The sequence below is a fragment of the Mandrillus leucophaeus genome, unplaced genomic scaffold, assembly GCF_000951045.1.
Source record: "Mandrillus leucophaeus isolate KB7577 unplaced genomic scaffold, Mleu.le_1.0 Scaffold26, whole genome shotgun sequence".
In the NCBI taxonomy this organism is placed as follows: domain Eukaryota; kingdom Metazoa; phylum Chordata; class Mammalia; order Primates; family Cercopithecidae; genus Mandrillus; species Mandrillus leucophaeus.
The window spans coordinates 1,212,219-1,224,984 of NW_012102698.1; the positions used below are offsets into that span (position 1 = coordinate 1,212,219).

Consider the following 12,766-nt stretch of genomic DNA (forward strand, 5'->3'; position numbering starts at 1 on the left):
ACCATGTTAGCCAGGATGGTCTCGATCTCCTGACCTTGTGATCCGCCCGTCTCGGCCTCCCAAAGTGCTGGGATTACAGGCGTGAGCCACCGCGCCCGACCCTAGTAGAGGTTTCTGTGTCCACTGCACTTCCCCCTAGAACATAAGCGCGAGGCTGGGCTCTGATCTGTTCCCTGTTGCAGCCCCAGCTCCCCGAGCCATGCTCACCACAACGTCTGTGAGAGGGGGTTTCTGGACATGAAGGAGCAGCATTTCCTAGGCACTGAGCACTCTGCTGGGGTACAGAGACACCATAACTGTAACATGGCCCCTGACACCCAGGTCCTCACCGTCTACTAGGGAAGCAAGACAGGAAGCAAATCATGGCAATCCAGTGTGATTACTGCAGGGACAGAGGTGTAAGGGCTGTGTGGGGCCAGCCTGGATTCTGGACTCGAGGGACAATCTAGATGCTATGAGATCATACATGGCTAATCTTCACAAGTTTATAAACTAATCACTCCTCAAACCTCAGTCTTCAGCTTCCCCAATGTTGGTGGGTAATACAGAGGCTTTGGAATCGAGCCGGTGTTATTTCAGCTCCTGACGGCGCCATGTACTAGAGAGGTGGCTTTGGGCCACTTTCCCGGTCTCTGACCCTCAGTATCTCCAGCTGTAACACGGGAACACTAAACCTATTTGACAGGTGGTTGCAGGTGTCAGAATACATGAGGCCCTGTGTGTGGTCCTCCAGTTCGCTGCCTGGCATCAGGTGTGGTGTGCAAATACAAATTGGTCATGTGCAGTGTGGCAGGCACTGTCGCAGCCCCTTGGGTTACTGTGGTGGATGATGTAGAGATGGCTCGGGGCTCACTGTTGAATCCAGCTGCAGCAGCCTGTGGGCTGCGTGCTGGGAGGGACGTGAGGAGAGAGGGGAATGTGCAGTGGCCAACCTCTCAGCTGATGTGAAAGGCTCGAGAAGGACCAGAAGCTTGGGGAGGAGTTCGCTGATCAAAGGGGAGGTGCCATCGAAGCAAAGGAACAGAATGTGCGAAGGCTGAGAGGCAGGAAAGGGTGAGGAGGCGAGAGATCCTGTGGGCAGGCCAGGCGGGAGCAGGGCATATCCTGATAGCACAGTGGGTGCTCTGGTCAGAGATGCACATGGACGAGACCGTCCTGTGAGGACCAGGGGTCCAAGGTGAATTGTGAAGTGGAAAGTGAAGTTGCAGAGAACTGAGTGTACTGTGACCCTATTTGTGGGTTGATAGGTTTATCCTTTTTGTTTCTAAAAGATATATGAAGCCAGGGACCGTGGCTTACACCTGTAATCCCAGCACTTTGGGAGGCTGAGGTGGGAGGATCACTGGAGCCCAGGAGTTTGAGACCAGCCTGGGCAACATGGCAAGACTTCATCTCTATCAAAAACAGTGACTGTACCATCCCATTTAAAAATTGAGACCCGTGCTTTGTTCACTTTGCATATACCTGCAAGGACACAAGCCAAGTCCTCATGAGCTCCAGACATAACCCACATCCAGCCTGTCTCACATAAAAACTGGCAATTAGGGGTTCACTCCTCTGTTTCACCCACTAGCTTACAAATTCTCTAGTGGGATAGAGTGGGTGTCGGTGATAGTCTGTTGAATGAATTCATTCTTTAATTATCTATAATAAAGATCATTTTGGAAAACACAGGATATATGTTCACTGTAGCCAAGCTTCTCTGCTCGTAAAGATAGGAAAGCAATGGTGCGGCGTGGAGCTGGGCTTCCAACGGCCCCCACTGGGAGATGCGAGGAGTGTGCGAGGGAGAGGAGACAGCCTGAGAGAGGGGACAGCGTGGGGGACTGCAATACAATGGGCCAAGTGCAGGGAGGCAGCTGCCAGACCTCTGCAGTTAGGGTGCCCTGCCAGCCAGCACAGAGGGGTGTCTGCTCCTGGAGCCTTTGCCTACCCTCTGCCCTCTCTCCCTGCAATGGCCGCTGCCTCCCACCCAGCCTGGCTTTCCTTTGGAGGACCAGGCACTCCCCACCTAAATGACCCCTTCCTCTTCCACGCTGGAGCCCACAGGCCAGTGGTTCCCAGAGTACTTCTCTTGGCTGGCCATTAGCCTGGATGAGATCATAAGGATCAATCCTTCTCCATGTATGCATATGGCGATCATATTTGCTCAAACCAAAAATCAGAATGCACGCTCTGAAAACTGGATAGAATGTTCAAAGTCTGAGCCCTGCTGGAAAGTCTGAGCTGGGCTGCCATCATAAACATAAATGCATGTTGAAATGGGAGCCTGGTAACCAAAATGAATCTTCAGGGGTGATCAGTCTGCGGAGGATGCCTCAGAGCACAGGAAATGGGGTGCTACCCTCCCCACAGCCCCTGAGGCTGCTCTGATACCCAGTGTCTTGCCTGCCCCTTCCCTTCTGGATTTCACCCATCTCCATCCTGCCTCCAGATGTGCTCCCTCCGGATGGGCTCCCTCCACCCATGGGGTGAGGACGCAGTCTAACTCCCCAGTACCCTTGGCCCTGTCTCGAGGTTCGGCTTATTGAATTGGTCTCCTTAACTTTATTCACCCTCTTTTACTTCTCATCACAAAAAGAGCTCAGATCATCCTGTACTGGCCTCTATGTTTGAACGGCTGCTGTCTACTTCTGTTTTGTCTGTTACTTGCATGCACCATGCACACCTCCACCATGACAAGCCGTATGCTTTTCCCTAGAGCCCATGCCTTGTCTGTCCTGGCCTGGCTCAGGCTGCCTCATCTAAGGCTTGCTCCCTCCTTTCCTAGCCAGCCCATGCTTAGGTCTTATGATTCAGTGTGGGGGACACCTCCTCCAGGGAAATCTTCCTTAAAGGGCTCTTTTCCCTGTGTCCCCAGAGGATGCTCCAGTTCCTTCGACGACAGCCAGTTACTATGTATATGACTTGTCTGTTTACCATCTGTGTCTGGGATTAGACGGAGCTCCCTGGGGCGGGGCTGGTAGCTTTCATCCATAGCATTTAGCACAGATTCTAGCACATAGTAAGTGTATAACACTTGTTTGGTGGGTGAATGGATGAGGGAATCAATGAGGGAATGGATGAACGGGTTTCAAAGTCACTGTACCATGGGTTGTCATGCTTCTTCCCCACCAACACCCACCTCTTATGAAAAGGGTCTCCTTACCCTTCTGCCAGCAAAGCATCCATAGGGGTCCCTCAGGGAGGGAAGAAGCCCCTTCCTACCCACACACCTCTCTCTGACCAATGCTGGCTTTGCAGAGGGAAATGCTCTGTGCCCCTCAGGCTGACCGGGACATGACCTGCACCAGGACTCACACCCACTTGGGCTGCATGGTTGGGAGCAGGGGAAGCCTAGAGAAGCCCAGTGCCAGACAGTCACAGTTTACCTGGAATGACTCCTTCAACCTCCTGGGGAAAAGCTTCAGGCATTCTTCCGCGGTGATGAAATGGCTGTTCACGTAACTTTTTGAAGGAGTTGGAGGCTGCGGTGGAGTGGCTTCCGGCCCTCTCATTGGAGGATCTGGAACAGTGACAAAGATCAGGGTTTCCACTAGGGCCCATCAGCTTCATTCTTTTTTTTTTTTTTTTTTTTTTTTTTTTTTGAGACAGTCTTGTTCTTGTTGCCCAGGCTGGAGTACAGTGGTGCAATCTCAGCTCACTGCAACCTCTGCTTACTGGGTTCAAGAGATTCTCGTGCCTCAGCCTCCTGAGTAGCTGGGATTACAGGCATCCGCCATCGCGCCTGGCTAATTTTTGTACTTTCAGTCCAGACAGGGTTTCACCATGTTGGCCAGGCTGGCCAGGGTTTCACCATGTTGGCCAAACTCCTGACTTCAGGTGACCCGCCTGCCTCAGCCTCCCAAAGTGCTGGGATTACAGGTGTGAGTCACCATGCCCGGCCCACCAGCTTCATTTCTACACCAACATTTTATCTCTGCCTGTCCCAAATCCTGTTCAAGCCCCATACAGTATCCTCCTGTGAGTTGAACACAGCATTGACTTTCTTACTATCTAGTTTCTTTTCCTTCAGTTCTCAGATACTTTCCTCCTCTTCCAGGAGGAACCGTGCTCCAGACTGTGGGGCCTCCTTTCACCCTCACAGACCACACTTGGCACCCTGGCATGTTTACTTGTCCTGTGTCTCTTGTTCATCTCCCAATTCCCAGAGGAGGAGAATGAGAATTCCTGCCTCTTTTTTGTTTCCTGGAATCATGTCCTAAAGACAAGAATATAGAATTCATTCAACAGTCATTAGTTCAGCAGCTATTTCCTGACCATGTATCTATTAAGTAACATGCTGAGGCCTTCATCTGTTTCTTGGTCCTTCCAGCAATGCTCAGGAGAAGGTCCTCATGTTTGTTTACACACAAGAAAACCTATCATCCCTTGCACTTTACCTACAGGGCGGTGAGGCTCGGGGGTCCCCAGCTCACCTGGGAGGTAGAGCTCGTGGACAGCACAGCTGAATTCAGGTCCTCTGATACTAAGACCCAGTTGGTTCCCTACTATCTATGCCCTCTCTCTCCCCTAAAATTAAAGAAGGAAGTGTAATCTCTCCTTAAAAACTCCATGTCGGCCAGGCGTGGTGGCTCACGCCTGCAATCCCAACACTTTGGGAGGCCAAGGCGGGCAGATCATGAGGTCAAGAGATTGAGACCATCCTGGCCAACATGGTGAAACCCCGTCTCTACTAAAAATACAAAAATTAGCTGGGCGTGGTGGTGCATGCCTGTAGCCCCAGCTACTCGGGAGGCTGAGGCAGGAGAATCGCTTGAACCCAGGAGGCCGAGGTTGCAGTAAGTTGAGATCATGCCACTGCACTCCAGCCTGGTGACAGAGTGAGACTCTGTCTCAAAAAAACAAAAACAGAAACAAAAACAAACAAACAAAAAACCTTCCATGTCTACCCCGTTTCCATTTGGCTGGGGTCATCTGAGTGTGACCTTGTGTCAAAGCCAGGCTACACACCAGGGACTTGGTTCCAGACGCGGTTCTCTGCACCTGTTGCTCCTGCGCCCTCCCCCTGGTGTGGTGGGCAGATGGATGGGGGAGAGGGTACCCCAAGCTCATGGGCATCCTCTGCCCCTCTTGAGCCTGGCTTCTGCCTCATCTGCCTCACTGCAGAGGCTGCAAGTGGCCTCCCTCCGGTTCCTTACTGCCCGGCAGAGAACACCCCCACCCCACCGCCTGACCCCTCTGCCACAACCCCTGACCCCTAGCAGGGGCCACACAGGGCCTCACTCCCCACCATGCTAGAATTCTTCACGTGTGAGAAAGCAGCTTACAGGGGCAGGGAGGAGACAGGCAGGGAGGAGACAGGCAGGGAGAGGAGGAGAGGAAGTAAGAGGAGAACATGGGCAGCCAGGAAGCCGGAAGCAGGTGATGGAGACAGAGTCCAGTTCCAGCTGTGACGGCTTTGCCAGCACTATGTGCCCTGGGCCCCAATTTCCTCACCTGAAAAATGAATGCACCTGGCAGGTGGGATGCAGTCATTTAAATACAGGTGAGTTCCTTCTCCTTCTTATTTTCCTTAAAAAATATCAAAACACCTAGCCAGAGACAGTGGTGAAATTCTAAAATGCTCTGGCTTCTCGTGATGCCATTTTTCAGGGGTGTGAGAGCTCTCTGTTTAAAGGTGGCAAATGACAGTCTGGCAAGGCTGGGGGACCTTGGTGAGGATCCAGCCTGAGTCTCTGGGAAACTCACCACCTTACACAGTCACCTGCAGACCCGAGGCCGGGAAAATGGAAAATGCGCGGGGCTCCTGCATTCCGCCTGGCCAGCCTGCAGGGTATTTGCAGCAAAAGAGAAGAGTATTCCACTGAGATACCTGTGTGATTTCTGCAGCTTCTCTAGAGGGCTTGTTTGTCTACCAAAATATCTCTGGTGTGTGAGAAAGCAGCATCAGTGAGTGGCGAGGCGGCCCCAGCATACGGCACAAAGATGGGTTCCTAACAACTGGTGGCGGGTGAGGCGGGCGGCGTGGCTGGGTGGCCTCTTAGAGCCTCTGCATCATTCTCTGTCCACGGGGAGGAATGATATTTGTCTTGCCTGTATGTGGTATTGTTAATTACAGATAACCAGCAACTACATTAGGGGGAAATCTTAAAGGCTGTGAGGTATGATTCAAGAAACAGGCTTTGGGGCACAAACTTTCTGAACCATTTGAGCTCTGAGTTTGTGGAAGACTCTTTCAGGCACAGTTCTGCACTCACAGTTCTGAACGTGGTCAGATAAAATTAAACAAAAACGGTTGTTTGCAGCCCCGGAAGACACCTCGTTTCAACATCACAGCTTACGCTACTTCAACTCAAGTGACCTGGTGGCACTGCTACCAAAGACGTGCGGTGTCACCCAGGACGCATCCCACAGGGTATGGACCTGGCCGTTAGCTACCTTCAAATCCTGCCGCAAAATCAAGATAGCTCATCCCTTCCTTCTCAAAGCCTATTTTAGTGGTCAGCAGGGCATACTGCTCATCGTCCACGGGCATCCCAGTGTCTTCCAGTACCTGACGAGGGAGAGAGGGAGGGTGGAGAGGCGTTAGGTGGTTCCGCGGGTCACTACTCCCCGAGCACCTCCTGCCCCTGCGCCGGCTCACAGCAGGGCCCATGATGGTTACTTACCTGACCCCACCCACAGGCTGCCAGAGGGTAGGATCGAGTCTGCTGTGTCCCTGGGCCTCGCACAAGGCTTGTGTTTGTTGGGTGAGTAAGTGAACAAAGGGACAAGTGGCGCAGTCAGCATGGTGCTCGGGCCCACAGGCGCTACTGCAGACTTTTCCAAGCTGTGCCATCCAGATACCCAAAGCCACACTTGTTACTGCCGTGGCTTTAGAGTCTCATACATCAGGTTTATGTTCACATATATTCAAGAAAACAAAACAAAGCAAGCAAGGTAGTTTGAGGAGGGAAAACTGAAGTTTTCATTCAAGTTTCATTATGATCCCAGTTTACATGAAAAGCGGCTGTGTTTTTTTTTTTAATGGGGGGGCATCCATGAACGCTATTTTTTCTTCTCCATATGCTAGTCCACTCACGAAAAGTTATTCCTGATTCCTTCCCTCCAAAACACATGACCTACTGTTTCAGTTTTGGGTATACTGGGGGCAGAGGGAGCACCCAAGAAAATACTCTTCTCTGCCTTGCAAATACTGAAGTGGAATTGTCTTGATGACATCTCCCTAGGAATTACAGAAAAGATGATGCCCTTTGGCCAAAAACCCAGACAGAGCTGCCTGCGTGAACGTGAGCCACCCACAGAAGGTGTGCTAGGTGGATAGAGGCAGATGGAAGGCACCACCTCTGCTGATCTCAGCGTATTCACAATCCAAATGGGAAAACACGGGTTTTCCTCCAAGAAAGAACACGGAATCACAGTTTTAAATGCATCTATGGACCAAGGGGCCAAAGATGTCCAGGATGACCAACCCCACCGGGAACAGGGGATGGAATGCTTTCTAGGAGAACTGGGTTTGCTGATGGGTTGCGAAGAAAGTGTGTGTTAGCAGGTGAGGAATACACAGGTTATCGTCAACAAAGTCAGCAGACATCACCGGAAGTCAGAGTAAGTTCCAGGTGGAGGAGTGCAGTGGCGCTCAGTGCATTCAGCAGAAGAGGCGGCTGGGGAGGGAACAGAGGCACCAGGTGAGGCAGTGTTGCCCTCATCATGGTCATTGAGCAGCACCTCTTAGTGCCCGTGTGTACCAGGCACGGTGCGGGGCTCTGCACAGGCTCCACGCGGATCTCATTTAATCCTCGGCAGAAGCCTCGAGAAAGGCACTCTTTCTAACCTCATTTTAACACCATGGAAATTGAGTCTTAGGGAGTTTGGGTCACTTTTCTTAAACACATGCATAGGAAGCGACAGACCTGGGGTTCAAATCCAATTCTTCTTTTCTTCTTCTTTTTTTTTTTTTTCTTTTCTTGCTCTGTCACCCAGGCTGGAGTGCAATGGTGCTACCTAGGTGCACTGTAACCTTTGCCTCCGCGGCTCAAGTGATCCTCCTGCCTCAGCTTCCCGAGTAGCTGGGATTACAGGTGCCTGCCACCACACCCAGCTAATTTTTGTATTTTTAGTAGAGACGGGGTTTCACCATGTTGGCCAGGCTGGTCTCAAACTCCTGACCTCAGGTGATCCACCTGCCTCGGCCTCCCAAAGTGCTGAGGCATGAGCCACCACGCCCGGCCTCAAACCCGGTTCTTATTAACCACTGTGATGAGATCTACTGTAAGGTCACAGGGGCCTGGACAAAGAAGAGAAGAGAAGAAAATGGACAGGAAACGGCCCAGTGGGAGCAAGAAGCTCCGCCATGGAGCCCTGGTGTCCTCCATGTATCCAAAGAAGCCACATAGGCAAAGACCAGCCTGAGCCTTGGTGGAGCCTGAAAGGACGGGAGGCCTCTAAGGAGCTGGCCAGAGCCCACCTCCCACCTGCCTCCCTATCTCCCCAGGAAGGCTGTCAGGAGACAGTTTCTCCTGCCTCCAGATTCTGACAGGGTGAGGGGCTTTCTGCCCCGGCCCCTCACACTAAAGCTGCAGAAGGGAAGCCTCTTGGCTGCAGTCTGGACGTGGCTCTCGGCAACAGGGCACTCCACACCTTGTGGTGCAATCATCAGCTTCTGTCGTTCAGGCGTCATCCTTTTTGATATTCGGGAAGAGGACCAGAGAGCTGGCCCTTGTGGCTTATTCTCCCTTTTGCTGTCTATGTAAATAACAGTCTGATCGTGAAAGTGGCGCATTGTATCTTCGCTGGTCCAATCAGTCAAGCCTGGCCTTGGCTTCCTGTGTGTGGAGGTACACAGGCCGTGATGTGGCTGGTGCAGGGCTGGAAGCTGAGAGAAAAGGGAAGGGATGGAGGCGTTGCAGTGCTGCCCAGGGGGATTCAGGGGAGTGGCAACGCAGGAGTACAAGGCTATCACCAGGGCCTGCCTGTGGAATTGGGCAGGAAGCATGTGACTAGGAATGCTGACAGTTCTGTGCCATCTGCACATGGTCCCCGGCCTAGTTCTGCCTGTCCCAGCACAGGATAGCCCTGGTGTTCAGGTAGAAAGCCGTGGCCCCCACAGAAGTACCCACAGCCACGGTGAATCTCTGATTGGTTGCTTCCTTTGAAAAAAACTTAATATTTTGAAAACAATTGCCCATGAATTATTCATGGCAAATTCTTCTTGCTCAGTTCTTTCACAAAACCATATGTACTAGATCATAAGGAAATGTCTGCAGGCAAATGTTCCCCAGCCTGGAGGGCTGTGAGGTGCCAGGGAGATTCGTACCATCCCCCAGGACCTCAGCAGCCTGTCCAGCAGTCGCAGGAGCGTAATCCCCAGGGGCGCGGAGCACCGCAGAGAACACAAACGCTGCAAGTGCTATTCCCAGAAGAGGCTCAGGGCAGGCCCCAGATGCCAAGGCCTCTAATGCGTCTTCCGAGGCTCCCCTTGCACCACTTTCATTTCTAAGATGAACACAGCAGCAAATCAACCAGATTTATCATGACCATTGGAGGCGACATGCAATACGAAGGAAGGCGCACCAGCAAGGTTTATAAAACAGATTTAAATGTTTAACCATTCAAGTCATTTCCTTTGGTCTTTTCTAGGAGGCATTCCCCTAAGAAAGTTGCTCAAAGACTGACAAACTATGGTCTGGCATGTGTTGATTCACCAGAGAGTCGTCACTCCTGCCTTAGATTGTAGACCGACTCTTCCCCAGGAGGCCACAACGTTTCAGGGAATGTTGCTGGGCCCTCTCCACCCTGAGAACGTGCCCAATGACGAGAGTGAGGACTCAGCCTTTTCTAAACGCAGCCCCTGCACGACGTTCTGTGAGAGAAGCAGCCGCCAGTTTCTGTGTGTGACACTTGTTTGCTATGTCTCTTTGCAGCACTTTTTTGGCGGTTTCTATGTGATTACACTACTTATTCTTAACTTTTCACAGTCTGTTTAGACCTAATGTTATGCCACTTCACATAGACTGTAGAAACCTTGCAACTTCATAGAGGTCTCCTGCACCCTGTTTTTTGCTGTTGTTGTTGTTTTTCAGATGGAGTTTCACTGTTGTTACCCAGGCTGGAGGGCAATGGCGCAATCTTGGCTCACCACAACCTCCGCCTCCCAGGTTCAAGTGATTCTCCTGCCTCAGCCTCCCGAGTAGCTGGGATTACAGACATGTGCCATGCACCACCATGCTCGGCTAATTTTGTATTTTTAGTAGAGACAGGGTTTCTCCATGTTGATCAGGCTGGTCTCGAACTCCTGACCTCAAGTGATCTGCCCACCTCAGCCTCCCAAAGTGCTAGGATTGTCCTGTACCCTGTTCTTATGGTATAGTTGACATTTGTTTCACATCTACATATGTTATACATCCCACAAGACAATGCCATGATTTTTGCTTTGAATATTCCTATGTGGTTTTTAAATGAAGAAAAATAATAGCCTTCTATATTTAATCAGCAAATTGCCATTTCTAGTGTTCTTTGTTCTGTTGTGGACAGCCAAGTCTTCCTAGTGTCAAATTCCTTCATCCTGAGAAATTCCTTTAGCCTTGCTTGTAGCGAAGATCCACTTGCAATGAATTATCTTAGCTTCTGTTTTATTCAGTTTGAAATAATCACCTTCATTCTTGAAGGAGACTTTGGCTAGGTATAAAATTCTGGGTTGGGAGGTATACGTTTGGTTTTGCTTTTGCTTTTTTCCTTCCTATATGTTACTGTTCCACTATCTTCTCACCTCCTCCATTGTTTCTGGTGCAAGGCCAATGGTAATTTAAAATGTTGTTTTCCTGTTTGTAATGTGTCATTTTTCTCATGCTGCTTTTAAGATTTCTCTCTTTGATTTTGCTTTTCAGCAGTTTGTCTGTTATTTTCTTTGTAATATTCTACTTGGGGTTTTCTGAGCTTCTGGAATCTATATTAGGGCCTTTCACCAAAATTGGCAAATTTTAGCCATTATTTCTTCACATATGTCCTCTTCCCTAACCCGTCTTTTTTCCTTTTGTGATTCCAATTACACCTATGTTAGACCTTTTGATATTGCTCATATGATTGTGAAACACTATTCTCTCTTTCTCTCTCTTTTTAAAAAACTTTTCTCTCTCCTCTTCAGTTTGTATAACTATTAATCTATCCTTACTTAGGCTCATTGACTTCTGTCATTTTCATTCTGTGGTTGAGCTATCTGGTGAATTTTTTGTTTCAGATATCTTATTTTTCAGTTCCAGAATTTCCATGTGGTTCTTCTTATAATTTCTATTTCTCTGCTGAGATTTCATATATTTTCATTCATTATGAGTATATTTTCCTTTGTATCACTGAGCATTTTTATAATGGTTACTTTAAAGTCTTTGAGTGTTAATTCTAACATCTGGTAATCTTAAGAGTCTTTTGAGAAAGATCACATTTTTTCTGTCTCTCCAAATGTTGAATAATTTGGGGTTATATCCTGGACATCGTGGAGGTTATGGTGTGGGGCCTCTGGATTCTGTTGTAGTTCTCCAAAGAGTGACATTTTTTATGTCTACATATGTTATAAATCTATATATCTATGTATTTTATACAAACCTATATATTTGGTTCATGTGTTTGAGCAGGCAGTAGGCTTGGTTGGAGTCAAACTGAAAAAGTTTGAGTGTGTTGGGCTGCAGCTTCAATTTCAGTTCAGTTCTTGTATCCTTAGCTAGATTACTTGCAATCTGCTCTGCTCATATGTGGTTTAGAGTCAGCCAGAGATTGAGGAAGAATCTATATGCAAAAGCGGGAGCATCTACTCTCTCTGGCTCTCTCCTTTTCAAAATGCCCCCTTTCTCCATCCCCATCTTTACTTTCAGGTAGCATTAGTTACCCAGACCTCTTCCCTCTGGTTCTTCAAGCCAGAAAGGCTATTAGTTCCTCAGGTGAACAGCTATAGAAAATGAGAACTCATTCATGCTATTCCCCTCTTTAAGAGTTGACATCCTCCTGAATGTTCTTGTCTAGTCTAGTTTCATTTTCCAGGACCTTCAGGCATTTGGTTATTTAATAAATTACTGACTTACTGACTTACTTAACATTGTCCAGTGTTTATATTTGGTATCTCTGGGAGGGCTGGTCCAGTAGAAGCTTACTTAGCCAAACTGGAAGCAAAGCTCCCAGGAATATTTGCTGGGTGCTACAGCAAGCACATTCTTAAGACACAGGTATCACCAGCTCAGGGAGAGCTTTCTCGGTCCTCCCCAGCCTGGGCAACCAAAAAAAAATCTTGAGCTTCCATACCCCTTCTGTTTACTTCCGTCATAGATAGTCCCTTGCACAGAACCTAACACATGGCAGGCACTCAACAAATTGCTATTGTGTAGAGAATTACCAGCACTTCCTTTTCACTTGTATATGCCAAGAGCACATAGTAAGTGTTCACTAAAAGTTGCATGAGAAGGAGAGAATGGGATGTCAACATAAGGAACAGCTGGCAACACTCACAGACTCTTGCTATTGCATCTGGTTGAATCTTGAGTCTGACTAAGAAAGCCCACGCCTATGCAGATATGAGTACCAGGTGGTCATTCAGCTATGGCGAGGAAGGAGTTGGAATATTAAGAATACTGTGGACCAGGTACAGTGGCTCACACCTGTAATCTCAGCACTTTGGGAGGCTGAGGCGAGTGGACTGCCTGAGGTCAGGAGTTCAAGACCAGTCTGGTCAACATGGTGAAACCCCATCTCTACTGAAAATACATAAATTAGCTGAGCGTGATGGCAGGTGCCTGTAATCCCAGCTACTCAGGAGGCTGAGGCAGGAGGATCGTTTGAA

The 12,766-nt window shown here is 49.3% G+C and overlaps 1 protein-coding gene across 3 annotated transcripts in view; it reads right to left on the reverse strand.

The window, feature by feature from the left end:
- Positions 1-12,766, reverse strand: part of EFCAB6 (EF-hand calcium binding domain 6) — a 324,265-nt gene that overhangs the window by 116,263 nt on the left and 195,236 nt on the right. For all 3 annotated transcript variants that reach the window (XM_011984010.1, XM_011984009.1, XM_011984011.1), the window contains 2 exons: positions 6,382-6,496; positions 3,372-3,505 (listed from right to left, as the gene is read on the reverse strand). In XM_011984010.1, coding sequence (XP_011839400.1) covers positions 3,372-3,505; positions 6,382-6,496 — 249 coding nt within the window. The remainder of the gene's footprint in view (positions 1-3,371; positions 3,506-6,381; positions 6,497-12,766) is intronic.